This window comes from Pteronotus mesoamericanus, unplaced genomic scaffold, assembly GCF_021234165.1.
Source record: "Pteronotus mesoamericanus isolate MK-2021 breed Mesoamerican mustached bat unplaced genomic scaffold, CSHL_Meso_final scaffold_125, whole genome shotgun sequence".
Lineage (NCBI taxonomy): Eukaryota > Metazoa > Chordata > Mammalia > Chiroptera > Mormoopidae > Pteronotus > Pteronotus mesoamericanus.
In genome coordinates this window covers 9790920-9809525 of record NW_026555304.1, presented here as the reverse complement: position 1 = coordinate 9809525, position 18606 = coordinate 9790920, and the positions used below count along the sequence as shown (strand labels likewise).

Below are 18606 nucleotides of genomic sequence, written 5' to 3'. Positions count from 1 at the left end.
CTAAACACATTTGCCATTTTACATAAAAAAGTTATAAAGCTAAGGACTTATGCGGGAAGCCCACACAGAGGGCCGAGCATGGCACATGGTCCAGTACAGATGCACTTGAATGGCGGCTGCTGGAGGTCTAGGGGACTAAGGCCCCAGCTGTCCTCCACTTCATGTCTCATGAGGAATTACAGTGTCCATTAAATATTTTAACCTATTCTTTATATTTCTTTGAGTGGCAACATGAGAATTTTAAAGACAAAGACAACAAATGGAACTATATACTTCTTTAGACTGTAGAAAGTAGAACATTTTTCTTTTAAAAAAATAAATTCAGGCCTTGGCTGGTATGGCTCAGTGGGTTGGATGTCATTCTGAAAACCAAGGGGTCACCAGTTCGATTCCCAGTTGAGGCATGTACCAGGTTGGGGGAGCATGGGAGGCAAATGATTGATGTTACTCTCTCACTCTTTCTTTCTTCGCCCTCTCTGAAAATAAATAAATAAAATCTTTTTAAAAATAAATAAATAAATTCAGGAATGAGGTAGCTAGACATAAATCAGGCCTCAGACTCTCACTTCTGATGCACTCACTTTTCTCCCACCTCTGAGGCCACAGCACTATATTCAACCTCAGCCTCAAATATGGGAGCTTATTCTTCATCCCTTTCAGCCCCCAAAACACACATTTTTGGCAATCTATTGCATTTGGTGCTTCCTCCACTGCAAAGCAGCCACATGATCTTTATAAGAAGTTGGAGAAGATACCTCAGAAATTGACACTGTGACATTTGTCCTATAACTCACCTAGGCTGTAACCATATTGAGTCTAATAACCATGACCTCTTAGGCCTCTTTCTAGTCTGGAAATCCTATTATGTGTAATCACTTATTTAATATGTGATTTTTTCCTTATTAAAATAATTTACCTTCACCCTTATGGATTGTTTGTTAAATTCTACTCCATCCAAGGGTTGGTTCAGACACAACCAATGGGCAACTAACATAAGATCTGCATAATCATCACTAGACGGAGCCAGATGCCACCCCCGCCTGCCCCCTGCCAAGACCTCCAGCATTCTCCAAATGGACCACTGGCACATTCAGCTATGTCTCTAGAGGACAATTACGCTTTTCATGATACAAAAAGTTAATGTTTTAAAAACAAAAAAAAAGAAGCCCCACCTCTACTTTGAAATGGAGTTTTATTTTAAAAGATAAAATTTTATATATCCTTTTAAAACATAAAAATGCAAAAGTTATTAGGCAAGTTAATCACACCAAACTCTTTGTACAATAATTAAAGGAGTGGTAACATTTAAATAGTGTTAAATGTCACACAATTCAAATCACAGCTTAGATCTTCAAGACTTCAAGACTTCTGGCCACACAATAAGGTCTGGTCAGCTTTCAGATAAAATTCCTCCTCTGGACATTTTGTCTCAATCAAGTCTCTCTTTATCACCAGCATCTCACACAGTAGGATAGCTGGCCGCGGTGGCGATTCCACAGTGGTTGTCCCGGTCTCTGGCCATCTTTATGTAGCCATTCATGCCCCAAACTGTACCCCAGCTGAAAGAAGAGAGGTTTTCCATTTTATATAAAGAATCAAACATATTTATCTTTATTAACAATAATTCCTGATACTTAAACAGTGCACCTGAAGCCCCAACAGATTTAGAAAGAAGCAGGAGAATTGGCTGGGTTTTTTCATGGCTGAGTTCTCAACCTGCACATAACTTCTATCCAAAAACCTTTCACAGAAGTGCAAAATTAGAGATTGAGAAAGAAAATTCTTGGGGCCAGATGTGTTTCAGAATTAAGAAAAATTTCAAATTTAGAAATGCAATGGTAACAAAACTGTATCAATGCCCTAGTAAGCTTGAGATAGTATCTTAATGTTATAAGCAAATATTCATATCTGTGTTCATATCTCATCTTAAGTGAGATAAAGACTTCTGGGATTTCAGAAGTATGTTCAAAGGTTTGAGTACCTGTATCCAAATACTAATTTCAACAAGGATTCCCTTTCTAATTTCAAACATCAGTATTTTTGGCATTTTATACCTGTTCTTGACAATCCAATATTTATTGTTATCCGGTACTGCTCCTTCAAAGCCATAGCCAACCACCAGAACACCATGATCCAGGTCCTTGTGGCTGCATTTTGGATCATAATAAATACCTGAGAAAGTAAAAGTTAATGCTGGGGTTAGAACGTCCCAGTGAGACATGACAATAATTCAGCCTACCAACCACAGTAAGGGAGGCATCTCAAAATTCAGTCAAATAACAAATCCAGATAAGATTTAAAAATAAGATTTTTTTTTTTTGCTCTGGCCAGGTGGTTAATTGGAGCATTGCCCCATACACCAAAATGTTGTGGGGTCGATTCCCAGTCAGGACACATACCTAGGTTGTGGGTTTGATCTCCAGTCAGGGTGTGTATGAGAGGGAAATGATCGATTTTTCTTTGTTTCTCTCTCACATTGATATTTCTCTCCCTCTTCACCCCTAATGTTCTCCTCTCTCTAAAATCAATAGACATACCCTCTGGTGAGGATTAAGGGGGAAAAAAAGATTTTAAAAAAAATCTAGGCTAGGGTGTCAGGCCCTCCTGTAATACTAACAGAAATAAAAATTGCCACTAGGTGGTGTATGTGTACTGACTGGGTATCAAACCCACAACTTTTTGATGTGTGGGACAATGCTCCAACTAATTGAGCCACCTGGCGAGGGCAACCACTATCATTTTTATTTATTTTTTAAAAAAGATTTTATTTATTTATTTTTAGACAAAGGAGAAGGGAGGGAGAGAAACATCAATGTGTGGTTGCCTCTCTCATGCCCCTTACTGGGAACCTCACCCACAACTCAGGCATGTACCCTGGCTGGGAATTGAACTGGCAGCCCTTTGGTTTGCAAGCCGGAGCTCAGTCCACTGAGCAACACCAGCCAGGGCCACTATCACTTTTAAAAACAACTTGTCAAGGGGCATAAAAGACCACTCATTGAAACTTTATTCTATTTTAGGATGTCAGTCTAAGAAAATGGCACAGAATACAAAATTACTTGAACCAAGGGTTTTTCCAGTTTTAATTTCAGTAGTAATCTTCTTTGTAAATAAAAATTGTTTTTTATCCTTACCCGAGAACATTTTTTTAAATTGTCTTTAGAGAGAGAGGAATGGAGAGAAAGAAAGAGAGAGAAACATTGATGTGAGAGAGAAACATTGATAGGTTGCCTTCTCACATATGCCCCAACTGGGGATTGAACCCACAACCTGGGTATGTGCCCTGACCAGGTGACTTCAAACCTGTCACCATTTGATTTATGGGATGATGCTCCAACCAACTGAGCCACACCACCCAGGCCAAATTCTCTGAAATTTTAAAGACCTATCAATTTTAAAAAGTAAAGTAAATTTAGCTGTATTGATCGAATTATGTAGCCACTTGATATATTTACAAAGCACTTAAAATCATAGGGATATAGTTTAAATAATGTCAAATGGACAACAGCTGGCACAAATACAACATGTACAGGAGGCACACCTAATGTTAAATCCACACACCCAGAAATTCTACATTGAATTCTACATAACGAAGAGTCAGTCTCGCTGTATGTCAGGGTGGTTTTATAGTTTTTCTTCCTAAATTTATATAAGGATAAATGCTTACCTCTTTTATAGAACTGGAAGGATATAAGGCTTGCATCTATACCAACAGAAATGGGTCCCACACTTGCCACTGCTTTCATAAGAGACTTCTCCTGCCTATGGATGTTCACAAAACCAGTGTCATTGGCAGCAGAAAACTCGGGCTTGTATTTGCAAGACTCATCCTTTTAAAGGTAAAAGGGGAGAAAACTGATTACAACCTACTTCCTGGGGAATGAGTGAGTTCAAGACAGTTTGCAGTTTAGTGATTTCCAAATCAAGTTTGTTGTAAAGCATCCCAGCAGATGAGGTGCTATTTGTTGCTTTGAAATTGAAGAACTAGCTGGTGTTTCTATTCAATCATACTCTTGGTCTATCTGTCCATGAGAAATTTTTCCCTCTGGAGAAATCTGTACTATATACAGAATGGTATGTAAAACTCCATGTAGCATGGAAGTAGGAACAGCTATATGGTAACCACCTAAATGGAGAATTGGCTAGTTCTGACAGTTTGCAGATAAAGATTCTACAGCCTAAAATGTGAATCCTAAATATGGCATTTTCTTTCTCTGAAGGGTTCAATTCTCAAAAACAGAGATAAAATAGTAAGATAAGAAGTGTGAACCTTGGAAGATGGTGGCCAAGTAGGTGGAAATTGAGCCCACTTGCTCATGTTCCCAGTGTGGATTTTCAACTGAGCTTCTGACAAGTGACCTGAACAATCAACGGAATCTTAGTTGATATGAACTTTTGAAGCCAAGGAGTGCAGAAGAGGCTTTACACCATTCAGTAAAAGATTTTACAAGTTGAAGGGGAAATACCCTGCATGAGGTGCCTGAAGCAAAGGAGAGAGCAGAGGAGAGAAAGTGAAGCTTGGTGGCTCCCACATGTCCCAGAGCAGGGGGCCCCAGTCCTGCACAGGGAACCCCCAAGCCTGGAAGAAACTGGAAGAAAATTGGGAGGATATATGCAGTCTGGGAAACTTGGGCTGCACACACACAGCAAGCAGCACGTCCACGGCTGCAGCACCAACAGGGAGAGTCCAGGAGAGAAATTATGGCTCCTAAGGCTGTCAGAGGTACTGGCAGGCTGTGACCAGCCCTGACCAAGAAATATTTTTTGCCTTTGGGGAAGTGGAGTGTGTGGAGAGCCAGGCAGAGGCTCAGAGCTGCAGTGTAGGTGCCACATAGGACTTTTTTAAAGAGGGGAGCTGAGGTGTGGCTGAGCAGGGAACCTGCATGCATGCTTAGCTGTCCTGCCAGCAAACAGGCCAGATTCAAAGTGCAATTCATGCCCGCTGAACCCAGCTGGCCAGGAAGAGTAGAAGGCTGCATGGCAAAGGGATGGTGGCGCACTACCCAGTGCAACTGATACGCAGGGGGCTGTGTGCAGAACAAAGGGTTTGTTTTGGGTCTGAGACTCCTGAGACAGCAGGGAGCCAGGAACTGGATGGGCTAGAGCAGGGTACGTGAGATCCTTTGCAGCCAGGCAGGGCCACCCAAAACTCAGAATACAAACCTCTGGGAAGGGGAAGGAATGCCCATCTCCCACCTGCAGGATTGCAAACTCCACAAGGCCAGGCTTAAGAACCTCCTGCTGGGTGCGAATCTTCAGGGGTAAGAAAGAGAATCTCTAAAGGAGCCTTTTATGAACTTTTATCAGACACTATCCTGGCTCCTCCTTGGGCCCTATTCCACTGCTCTCTTGAACAAGAGAGCAGAGGAATTAGCAATTGGCACAGCAAGAGTTATTCAGGGCCCCACCCAGCCTCAGCTCTCACACAGAGCTGCCACTCTCAATACCAAATAGAAAAGAGCTGACCCTTTTACACAGATTTGTCCCTCACATGAGATAGACAGCTAATTCATCAGAAGCTATAGATTAGTGAAAATAATCTGGGACAGACCAAGACATGTGGCACAGGCATGGGGAACATATCCACCATCTTCCCTGAAGGCTGAGCAGTACCTCCTGGGGGATTATCCAGGGATCCCACCTTCCTGATTGCACCAAAGGCCCCCACAGGAGGCAGATAGAGGTGGTATGTGTAGTGCTGTTAGACATTAGATGAACCACTCCTGGGCCTTGTGCTGATAAAAAGCCAGAAGGACAGAACAGTGGGGACCAGCCAAGCCTGAAGGAGACAGCCACAGACTGTGGATCACTTGTAGCTTCAAAAAGGCTGACTAAAGCTAGACTGGACTCCAGCTGACATCAGGGACAGATCCCGAAGGAGAAGACAGTAGGCCAGCAAACACTAGACTCTACTGAGATGAATTCCACCTTGTTTTTTTTTTTCATTATTTGTGCTATTTTTTTTCTCCTGCATAGCTTTTTGACATTGTTTTTTTTTGTCTTCAATTTGTTATTATTTCACTATTTTTATTTTATTTTACTTTTTACATATATTTTAAATTTTTATTATTATTTATTTTTACTTTAGTTTTAATTCCAATATCATATTATACTCTTCCTTTCTCTTACTCAATTTTGCCTTTATCCTCCTCTCTTATTTTTGTATTATTTTTTTTCCCTTTCTACACCTTGTTTCTATTGCTCACTCTTACTATTTCTCCTTCTCCCATCCTCTCAAAATCATTTTTCTTTTCACTAATCATCACATTCTTTTTCCCTTTCTAATAATATCCTTATTGCCATTCCACCTTTATAAATATTTGCTCAGGTGTCATTGGTGTTGGGACTGTTGCTGCTTTTCTTCAATCCTGTCCCTAGGTGTTCACTATTTTTTTAATTATAATCTCATATTTTACTGTTCCTCTGTCCTACTCCATTTTGTCTTCCACCTGCCCTGTCTTTATTTTCATTTTAAACTTTATTTTCTCCCTTTTGTAGGCTAGTTTCTAATGCTTATGCTTATTATTTTTACCCCCTCTATACTCTCAAAATCAGTTTTCTTTCCTTTAGACACAGTCTTTTTTTACTTTTCTTTCTTTTTTTATTTCTTATAATATTATTTTCTTCCCAACTTTATCAATCTTTGCTCCTTTGTTATGGATATCACTGCTGTGGTTTTCTTTCTTCAATTTGGTTCTTATTTTTTCACCTCTTTTTTTTCTCCCAAACTTCATATTGTACCCTTCCCCTGTTGTACTCCAATTTGCTCCTATTCCCTCCTTATTTTATTTACATGATAAATTGTATTTTCTCCTTTTCTTTACTTTATTTCTAGTAATATTCTTATTACTTCTCCTCCCCCTACCCTCTCAAAAGCATTTTTATTTCCATCAGTCACCTCATATTCTTTTTTCCTTTCATATAATATTCTTACTCTCTTTCTGCCTTCATAAATCTTAGCTCATTTGTTGTTAATATCAGGGTAGGGGTTGGGGGTATTTTTACTAGTGTGGGTTTTATTTGCTGGGTTGTTTTGTTTTGTTCTGGCAGCTCCTGTACAACAGCATACAAGACATGGTGGGGGTTTTGACTCTCAGTCAGCCAGCTAGAGGGGAGAACCCACCAATGAATGAGCCAACAACAACCAAAGCCCAATTACAACATGATAGCCCACATAAACCGCATAAAGGGCATCCCTAGAGTAACCAGCTCAGGAGTTCAGGAAGATTGCACCACTGAGTCCCACAGGATGACTACCACAGAAGTTTAGGGCAAGAGCAGGACAACATGAAACATAACTATTTTCATAATAGGGATTCCAGAAGGAGAAGAAAAGGATCAAAGAATAGAAAACCTGTTTGAAAATATAATGACAGACAACTTCCCTAACTTGGTGAGGGAAAAAGTCATGCAGGTTCAGGAAGCACAGAGGGCCCCAATCAAGATGAACTTAAATAGACTTACACCAAGACTCATCATAATTAAAATGGCAAAATTTAAAAACAAAGAGAGAATCTTAAAGGCAGCAATGGATAAACAGCTAGTAACATACATAGGGGTTCCATTACGGCTATAAGCTAATTTCTCAACGGAAACACTACAAGTCAGAAGGGAATGGAATGAAATATTCCATGTAATGAAAAGAAAAGGCCTGGCCCTGACTGGTGTGGCTCAGTGGATTGAGCACTGGCCTGCGAACCAAAGGGTCACTTGTTCAATTCCCAGTCAGGGCACATGCCTGGGTTGTGGGCCAGGTTCCCAGTAGGGAGTGCATGAGAGGCAACCTCACATTGATGTTTCTCTCCTTCTTTTCCTCCCTCCTTTCCCCTCTGTCTAAAAATAAAATAAATAAAATCTTTAAAAAAAAAGAAAAGAAAATGCCTGAAACCAAGACTGCTCTACTCAGCAAGACTCATGTTTAAAATGGAAGGTGAAGGAAGGTGAAATCAGGAGCTTACCAGACAAAAAAAAAAAAAAAGGATAAAAGAATATATTTCTACCAAACCAGCATTGCAAGAGATGCCAAAAGGACTGCTTTATGAAGATGAAGGACTGCTTTGAGAGAAGAAGAGAGAGAGATTGGTGGGGGGAGAAATACAGGTACAATGGGAAAAAATGGCAATGAATAAATGCCTATTAATAATAACCTTAGATGTAAATGGATTAAATTCTCCAATCAAAAGACATATGATAGCTGAATGGATAAGAAAATATGACCTGCATATATGCTGTCTACAAGAGACCCACTTCAGAACAACATATCTACACAGGCTGAAAGTGAAGGGATGGTAAAAATATTCCAAGCAAATGGACATGAAAAAAAAGCTAGGGGTAGCAATACTTATATCAGACAAAACAGACTTAAAAACAAAGGCAATAGCAAGAGACAAAGAAGGTCACTACATAATACTTAAGGGAGTTGTCCAACAAGAGCATATAACCCTTGTAAATATATATGCAAGCCAACACAGGACCACCTAAATACATCAGAAAATCTTGGAAGACTTTAAGAAGGAGATCAACAGCAATACAGTCATTGTTGGGGATTTTCACACTCCACTGTCAAAAAAGGATAGATCATCCAAACAAAAATTCAACAAGGATATTGTGGCACTGAATGACACCCTAGATGATATGGACCTAATTGATATTTACAGAGCATTTCACTCCAAAGAATCAAAATATACATTCTTTTCAAATGCACATGGAACATTTTCAAAGATTGACCACATGATAGGACACAAAACCAGCCTCAAGAAATTCAAGAAAATTGAAATCATATCAAGAATCTTCTTGGATCACAATGGCTTGAAATTAGAAACCAACCACAGGTAAAAAACTCAAAAATACTCAAATACGTGGAGACTGAATAACATGTCATTAAATAATGATTGGGTTAACAATGAGATCAAGGAAGAAATAAAAAATTACATGGAAACAACTGAAAATGAACACACAACAACCCAAAACCTATGGGTCACAGCAAAGGCAGTCCTGAGGGAAATTCATAGCAATACATACCTAAAGAGACAGAAAAATCTTAAATAAACAATCTGACCCTACATCTAAAAGAACTAGAGGAACAACAACGAACAAAGCCCAGAGTGTGTAGAAGGAAGGAAATAATCAAGATCAGAGCAGAATAAATGACATGGAGACTAAAAAGACAATTCAAAGGATCAATGAATCCAGGAGGTGGTTCTTCAAAAAGACACATAAAATTGACAAGCCTTTAACCAGATTCATCAATAAAAAAGAGAGAGGATCCAAATAAATAATATCAGAAATGAAAGAGAAGTAACTACTGATACCACAGAAATATGAAGGATTATAAGAAATTATTATGAACTGTATGCCAAAAAATTGAACAACCTGGGCAAATGAATACATTCTAGAAACATACAATCTTCCAAAACTGAATCAAGAAACTGCAGAAACCTTGGGTAGACCAATAAGAACTAGTAAAATCAAAGCAGTAATCAAAAACCTCCCAGCAACCATAAGCCCTGACAGGATGACTTCACAGATGAATTTTACCAAACATTCAAAAGAGAATTAACTCCTATTCTTTTCAAACTATTCCAAAATATCCAAGATGAGGGAAGACTCCCAAACTCTCTTTATGAGGCCAGCATCATCTTAATCACAAAACCAGATAAAGACACCACAAAGAAAGAAAACTAGAGGCCAATATCACCGATGAACATAGATGCTAAAATCCTCAACAAAATGTTGGCAAACTTCATCCAGCAATACATTAAAAAGATCATCCACCACAATCAAGGGGGATTCATCCCAGGGATGCAAGGATGGTTCAATATTTGCAAATCAATAAATGTAATACCTCACATAAACAAAAGGAAAACAAAAATCACAATGTCATATCAATAGAAGCTGAAAAAGCATTTGATAAACTCCAGCACCGATTTATGGTAAAAACACTCAGCAAAGTGGGAGTAAGGGGAACATACCTTAACATAATAAAGACCATATATGAGAAACCTACTCCCAACATCATACTCAAAGGGCAAAAACTAAAATCTTTTCCCTTAAGGTCAGGAACAAGACAAAAGTGACCACTCTCACCACTCCTATTCAAAATAGTACTGGAAGTTCTAGCCATAGCGATCAGATAATAAAAAGAAATAAAAGGCATCCAAATTGGGAAGGAGGAAGTAAAACTATCATTATTTGCAGATGACATGATAGTGTATATGGGACACCCTATAGTCTCCATCAAAAAACTACTCAACCTAATAAGTGATTTTGGCAAAGTAGCAGGATACAAAGTCAACATTCAGAAATTGATGGCATTTCTGTACACCAACAATGAACTCTCAGAGAAATTAGAAAAAAATATCCCATTTACTATAACAACAAGAAAAATAAAGTACCTAGGAATAAATTTAACCAAAGAGGTAAAAGACCTATGTGCTCAGAAAACTACAGAACACTGAAGAAAGAAACTGAGGAAGATACAAATAAATGGAAGCATATACCCTGTTCATGGACTGGAAGAATTAATATCATTAAAATGTCCAAAGCAATCTATAGATTCAATGCAATCCCTATTGAAATATCAATAGCATAGTTTACTGATCTAGAACAAATACTTCAAAAATTTATGTGGAACCAAAAAAGACCCCAAATAGCCTCAGCAATCTTGAGAGAAAAGAATAAAGGTGGAGGAATCACAATATCTGATATAAAACTATCAAATCAAAACAGGTTGGTACTGGCATAAGAAGAGACATATAGATCAATGGAACAGAATAGAAAGCCCTGAAATAATCCCATGTCTCTATGGTCAATTAATATTTGCCAAAAAGGGCACAAGCATACAATAGAGTAAAAAATGGTCTCTTCAATAAATGGTGTTGGGAGAACTGGTGTGGTACATACAAAACAATGAAACTAGACCACCAACTTATATAATTCACCAAAATAATCTCAAAATGGATAAAAGACTTAATTATAAGTAGTGATACCATAAAAGTCTTAGAGGAAAACATAGGCAGTAATGTTTCAGATATTGCATGTAGTGAAATTTTTACAGATATATTTCCTAGGGCAAGAGAAATAAAAGAAAAAATAAACAAGTGGGACTACATCAAATTAAAAAGCTTCTGCATGGCCAAAGAAACCATCATCAAAATGAAAAGGCATCTGACTGCATGGGAGAACAAATTTGCCAATGATACATCGGGCGAGGATTTGATCTCCAAAATATATAAAGAGTTCATATGACTCACACCAAGAAGACAAACAATCCAATAAAAAAACAGGCAAAGGACCTGAAGACACTTTTCTAAGGAGGACATACAGATGGCCCATAGACACATGAAAAGATGCTTAACATCTCTAGTCATCAAGGAAATCCAAATTAAAACCACAATGAAATATCACCTCATACTCATTAGAATGGCTATCATTAATAAAACAACAAACAACAAGTGCTGGTGAGGCTGTGGAGAAAAGGGAACCCTAGTGCACTGTTGGTGGGAACGCAGATTAGTGCACACACTTTGGAAAACAGTATGGAATTTCCTCAAAAAATTAAAAATGGAACTGCCTTTTGACCCAGTGGTTCCACTGCTGGGAATAGACCCTAAGAATCCTGAAACACCAATTCAAAGGAACTTATGCACCTCTGTGTTCATAGCAGCACAATTTACAATAGTCAAGTGCTGGAAACAGCCTAAATGCCCACCAGTAGATGAGTTGATCAAAAACTCTGGTACATTTACCCAATGGAATACTACGCAGCAGAAAGAAAGAAGGCACTCCTACCTTTGCAACCACATGGTTGGAACTGGAGAGCATTATGCTAAGTGAAATAAGCCAGTCAGTGAAAGACAAACACCATAAAATCTCACTTATAGAAGGAATAAAATGAACAAAGTAAACCAATAAGCAAAATAGAACCAGAGACATAGAAACATGGAATGGACTGACAGTGGCCAGAGGGGAGGGGAAAGGGGAATAATGGTGGAAAGAAGGGGACAGGACTAGTCAAAGAACATGTATGAACGACGCATGAACCTGGACAATAGTGTGGGGATTGACTGTAGGAGCAGGGGATGGGCTGAGCAGAGGGGGGCAAAGGGGTAGAAATTGGGACAACTGTAGAATAGCAATAAAATGACAATAAAAACATTTATAAAAGATAGGAAGTGTTTTTACCCTTGCATGATATGGATAAGATGCTTCTGAGTCCAGTCCTTTGTTTTCCTTGACATACTGGAAGGCATTATTCACTAGGCCACCATTACAGCCATAATTGCCTTGAGGTTGAGAGCAGTCCAACAGGTTCTGCTCACTCAGCGAAACAAGTTTGCCAGTTTTCCGGAACATCTGTCCTTCAAGGGCACCAGTTGCACTGAAAGCCCAACAAGAACCACACTGACCCTAAAAATAAAATTCAAAAGCACTTACCCTACAAAATAAATAGCAAGACTTTGACAACAGCTGATATATTAAAAACATAGAAACTCCACAGTCTACCATTTCATGGAAAGCAACTCTTTTATGACTTTACTCTTAGAGAGAGACCTGCTGAATGCTGACATACCTGATCCTTCACAGGAGTTACATAGCCTTTCTCTCTCCAATCCACAGACAGGGGGATCTCAGCATAGGGCGGTTCTTGAAACACTTTCCCCTTCCTGTGCTTCTGGTATTGAAAACCGTTAATTGCCTGCCTAAATTCTTCATTGGTCTTCAAGGGAAAGGAAATAGAATATTATAAAGGAAGAGACTATTTTGGAAAAGTACTAGGACAGGGAGCACAAAAAGTGAAGCCTCCTGTGCCACACTCACCATGTCACCAAAGGCATTCATTGCCATGGTGAAGCTATGTTTCCCTTGGCTGTGTTCCCAATTGTGCAGTTCAATCATTTTCATATTCTTCTCCCACACTGCTCTCCTCCATCCTTCTTCATTCTAGAGACAAAGAAATAAGCTATGGCCTTTATTTCTATTTAATCCAACTCACCTTCACTAGTGGTTCCTGTTTTTTCACCAAGTGGATTTACAACAGAAAGGAAGACAAACCACTGTCAGGGAAGGTTTTATACTTCTGGGAGTTGTTCTCCAGCACCCACACAACAGGGATGTATGCGTGTATTGTGTCAGTGATGGGTGCTATGGAGTTATGGCTGTAAGAGCTGGTCTCAAGAAGCTACTCTCTGCTTTAAACTCCCCACATCAAGGGCCATTTTCTGCAGGTTCACTCTGAACAGTTTCAGATGTTATCAACCTCGTTATATAGTTTCTGGTGTGTTGTCTTCCACTGGTTCCATTGTAGAGATAATCTGTGATCAAGTTTTGGAGCAGCTGAGGCTATTCCCAAGCAAAGGGCAACCAGGAGGAGTGAAGGAGTCATGTTTCAGAAACCTAGGAAGGGAAAAGAAATGAGTCTCTGATTAGACCAATCTTTCTAAAAAGTCACCCTACTTTCTTCTGAGAGGTTACAGCCTCTGCAATGGGGTGAACACATTTAATTTATCCTCACAAGTATTTACACAAGGACTGTGGAGGAAGGTTAAGGATGTGGGCGAAGAAAAACAGCCTGGAGACTCCCATTCCCAAGCCCTGACAGGGCAAGACTCACCAGGGGTCTGAGAATCAGCTCAGGGTCAGGCCACACAGTTTGCAGCGAGCCAAACGCGTCAAGAGGCGTGCCGCCTCGCTCCCAGCCCTTCGCACTCGCCTGCCGCTTCCAAAGGATGTTGACGGCGGTGCAGGGAGCTCGGCTCCGCTGCCCAGTGGTCCTCTAGATCAGACCTGGGGATGCCGACTTCTGGGATCCCGAACCCTCGATCCCAAAGGCTGGCGGCCGCCCCAATTCCCGAGGTTGCTCGGCCACGCCAGGGCCAGGCCAGGGGGTGCTTACCTGCAGAGGCAGCGATTGCCCAAACACAGCAAGTGCAGGTATACGGATTTCTCGGCTGGGCTGTGGCCCCCAGGCCATCCATTTAAAGGCCCCGGATTCGGTCTGACCCAACCCCGCCCCCACAGCCACTCCGCGCCGAGATTGGCTAAGCCGGCCTGTGGGCGGAGCCTTTCAGTGCCGGGACTCCTAGCTCAGACTAGGCTGGGTCCCAACCTGCTGTAAGGCAGATGGTACCTACCTCCGTGGCCAGTTGGAGGAAGCAAGCTGAGGGCATTGGGACAGCGCTAAGGGCGGGGCGCGCCGCCCTAGGGACCTCGATCAACTCAACACTCCGAATTTTTGCGCTCAGCGAGCGGTTTACGAAAAAAAGTTTGCAAGACGCTCAAAGTGGATTTTCAGTGTAACCCTGCCTGTCTTTTAGTTCTGGTTAAAATCTTTGGAGTGCCGAGAACAATAAACTTGAGTCTAGTCGTTCCTGTTTATTCCACAGCGAACTGTGGGGCGGGCTGCAAGATTACTATATTAAGTTTAGATATTAAATGGAAAGGCTGAGACTAAGAAACTGTTAGAAAAGGGACATGTAGATTGTGTCTAACGAAATGCTGAAAGAACGTCATGCAGGGGATAGATAATGAACACAAGACCAGAGCTTAATGAATTCTTGTTGATTGATTTACTTAATGAATGGGTTGACTGTTTAACTCTACAGAAAAGCACTGTTTTATTTCTATAAATAAAAAAGGACAAACGTACAATGTTTCTGGTTTTTGTTTATTAAATTCTTTATTATGTACTTTAATATTTAATATATAAATATATTTTCCTCCATTTGAAGTATTTTTACAAACCGTCATTTAAATCCTGACATTAAATGTAAATTAAAGCAAAATTCATTGAAGTAAAAGTCACTTAAGCAAATTTATTATATTAAATCTTAAGAAAAGATCATTGAGGAAGACAATAAATCCAAAACACAGGCAGTGGGGAGATAAAAACAGTTTCTACTTTCCTTCTTCTATTAAACCACATGTTTCTGTAAATAACTCAGAAAAGTCCATTATTTTATAAGTGCCTTCATACAAATATCAAGGCTCTTTTCCATGAAACTATAACTGGTATTAAACAACTTTACAAATAGGTTACTTTTAAAAGAGTAATTCTTGGTTCATTGAATTTAAACAAATTGGAGGAGGTTATTATGTTGGGGAAAGGTGGAAAAGGTGTTAAGTGGTCTTAAGCTCTCAAATACCATCACCCTAGATTTGTTCATTCCCTTACAGTTTAAAATTTCCAAAGTTAGGATAAAGAATTATGTCTCATTCTACTAGCGAGCAAAAGAAATCTAGACAACTGCATGCAAGAATATGCTTTCACAGACGCTGCATTTTAAATAGGAATCAGGACACCTATCAACTGCATTTTATCAGAGGCAGAGCTAAGGATTGGTCATTTGACTAAAATGTGACCTTTTTAATAATAGTATTAATTTAAGTTATCTGACAAAGAAATGTAGATAGAAGAGTAAGAATAGGAACAAAATAGTATGATGCATCTTTCTGTAATACATTATTTAACAGATTCTGTATACTTGAATGATACAATTTCTTGCTTAAATAACATTCTCCCATATTTCTCTTGCATTTAGGTATTTCTTGGTGTTCTTATAGATTTGGCCACATTTGGTAAAGAAAAAGTCCATACTTTCTCCAGTGCATTGCGTCACATTCCAGAAACTGAGGAGATGCCATTCTTTGTAGCAGCACCTGCCACAAAGCCTCCTGTGAGGCTTTTGATTAAGGTGCAGTTGTTCAGGCAGTAGCAGGTTTTCCCGCCCTGTGCGATCTTACACAACTGTGACCCAAGGGTAACTGTAGAACTGTATATTAGAATATGAACTTATATTTTTTGAATGATTGATTGTGTTGAACTCCATGGTATAATAAAAAAAATTAACCTTCAGTCATGTTAAATACAACATAATTTTACAATCCTTTAAGAGCTTCAGCCTCCAGTTATGTTTGAGCTTCTGTTTCCTCAAAGCCCTTAAGATAAAAATTTTAATGATTTGAATTTAAAAATTGTATGAGATTGCCAGGCCCATTCAAAAGGAAAGAATGGTCATTTCAACAAATAATGCTGGGAAAATGGGATATTAACATGAAAAAGAATGAAGTTGGACCCTTACCTTATACCACATGCAAATATTAACACAAACATGGATCAAAGACCCAAACATAAGAGCTAAAACTATAAAACTTCAGGTGAAAACACAAAAGAATCTCATTATATTGAACTTAGTAATTTTTTTTTTTTGGTTATGACACCAAAAGAATAGGCAACCAAACAAAAAAATAGGTAAATCAAACTTCATCAAAATTAAAAACTTTAGTCCATCAAAGGATGTGCCCAATGAAAAAGGATTAATAAAAAATAACTCACATAATACCGGCAAATAAATAATATCAGATTGGATCCCTCCCTGTATCATCCTGGTAGAAACATAAAATGGTGCAGCTACCGTGGAAAACATAGAAAAAATTAAACATAGAATTACCATATTCAGCAAATCCACTTTTGGCTTTATAGCAGTGGGCACAGACCATTGTAGATTTATGCCATTAAAATGATGGCAAGCATCTTGGAGCAAGGTAACAAAGAAGCTGACCTGTGGCACTTCTCTCTACACTCCTCATCCCCACCCCACCTCTATAATCCATAAACACTCCTTTAGAAGCCAGGGCATCTCTTCTGCAAATTTGACCTGTGTGTTCTGCCATCCAATGATGTCTCCTTCCAGAGTGGGAGACCACCAGCTGGGCACAGGATGTTGTTATTAAACAAATCATTTAAGGGAAGTAGTTGTTGCTTCCTTGGATTAGAATTGTGTTCTATGCTGAGCTCGCATACGCTGTTTCATCTGGCCATGTTAGCAGGGTTCATCATTCAGAGGGTGGATTATGTGAGTTCCTCAGTGGGTCCTATGGAATTGAGAATAAAGTTTAGCTGTGCTTTACCCATAGCTACAGGTCTGCTTTGAGGACAATGAAACCGGGATAGGGAGGCAGCAACCACTGGGGTTATTGGGACACAGAGGACATGAGGAAAAAAACACACACATAAACCAACAGAATAGTCAGTAAAATTCTAAACTTTGTATGGAGAAGGTTTTCTGTTTTAGTTTTTGAGGTGATCATGTAGAGGATAGAGATACTTGATGATGTAGCTCTATTTTCATTTTGTGGTCTCAAATTTTTTAAAAGAATGTTTTATGTGTGTCTTCAGAATTGGTGAAAAAGTGAACCTCTTTTTTAGATAACTGACATTGTCATTGAGGCAAAATCATGTAAGTGTTAGGCTTACAAAAGTGACATTGAATTATCACAGGTAAGGTGTAAAGACTTTACCTGTGAGAAACAATCAAGGGAAAGAAACACCCAGGAGGCCCAGGGCAAATAGCCCTCCTGGAAGCTGGTAGGGGGAGAAGCAGAGGCCCAGTCACTGTGGCCAGCAGTTTGCCTTCTGAGTAGCTTACCTGTATTTTCCTCCTTTCAGCATGCCACCAGGTAAGCCAGCGTCAAAGTCGAGAACCTGGCCCTGGGGAGCTTTGGTGCTGTTTCTCATGATAGCCTCAGTGCCTACATTTCATTCTTCTTGATGCCCCTGGTATCCAGAGTCCAGCTTGCCACTTAAGTCCTGCTGACCTAAAGCACATTTCAGTTATTTCTTCACTGGAGAGAGGAACCTAGCACCACCCTTGATATTTTCATGCCCCACAGCTGGGAGCATTCTCATCTGTAAAATGGGTGTACAATAGCACCTCTCTCTTAGGGCAGTGGTTCTCAAAGTGGGTCCCCTAGTAGCATTAGCAACTTTTGGGAACTTGTTAGAAAAGCCAGTTCAGGAACCTTATCCCAGAGGCACTGAACCACTCTTAAGATAGAGGTTAGCAATCGCTTTTCACAAGCTCTCCAGGTGATCCTGGTATGTGCTCAAGTCTGAGAACTGTGGTCATAGAATTGTTATGAAGAGTAAATGAAGAAGAATGTGTACCATGCTCAAAACAGTGCCGGGCACCTAATTGTTATTTAGCTATAAACATCATCATCATCATCATCACCGTCATCGCAGAATTCCTTCTAATAATGCTGTCATTTCTTTCCAGTAGCACCAGATATCCACAGGTGGAGATGCCTTTCCTATGGAACAAGTCCCTGGCACATACATATGCAAGCTGACAGAATCAGTGCAAAGGGTTTCTCTGTCCTGACCACCGACCATCATGGTACAGAGACTGATTTTACTTATACCATGTTTCTTATATATTTATAGATATGGAATTATTTTTACAGATGTGTGCTTTACATAACATGAAATTCACCACTTTAAACAAATATTTCAGTGGTATTTTTTCCCATTATTTTATGCAGCCATCAGCACTATCTAATGCTGAAACATGTCCCTAGGTAAGGTACAGAATGTCTGTCTTCAAAGAAACCTGGTACTCATTGGTCCCCATTAGTCCCAATTTTGTCCTGTCCTCATTCCCATAATCTACTTTCTGTCTCTATGGATTTGTCCATTCTGATATATCGTATAAATGAAATCATAAAATATGTGACCTTTTCTGTCTGGCTTCCGTCACTTCACATAATCTCCTCAAAGTTTATTCATGTTAGAACATATACTAGTATTTCATTCCTCTTTATTTCTGA

The 18606-nt window shown here is 39.5% G+C and overlaps 1 protein-coding gene across 2 annotated transcripts; it reads right to left on the bottom strand.

Annotated features, from left to right (window-relative positions):
- Nucleotides 1-1459: 1459 nt before the first annotated feature.
- On the bottom strand, nt 1460-13384 carry LOC129082301 (procathepsin L-like). 2 transcript variants are annotated; one of them, XM_054587959.1, is made up of 7 exons: nt 13259-13384; nt 12820-12942; nt 12572-12718; nt 12184-12408; nt 3668-3830; nt 2055-2172; nt 1460-1559 (listed from the first exon to the last, which is right to left on the bottom strand). In XM_054587959.1, the coding sequence occupies exons 1-7, from the start codon at nt 13382-13384 to the stop codon at nt 1460-1462; spliced, it is 1002 nt and encodes a 333-aa protein (XP_054443934.1). The 2 variants fall into 2 exon arrangements, with proteins under 2 accessions (XP_054443934.1, XP_054443935.1); XM_054587960.1 differs by lacking the exon at nt 2055-2172 and having other exon boundaries at nt 1537-1559.
- Between the last annotated feature and the right edge of the window lie 5222 nt (nt 13385-18606).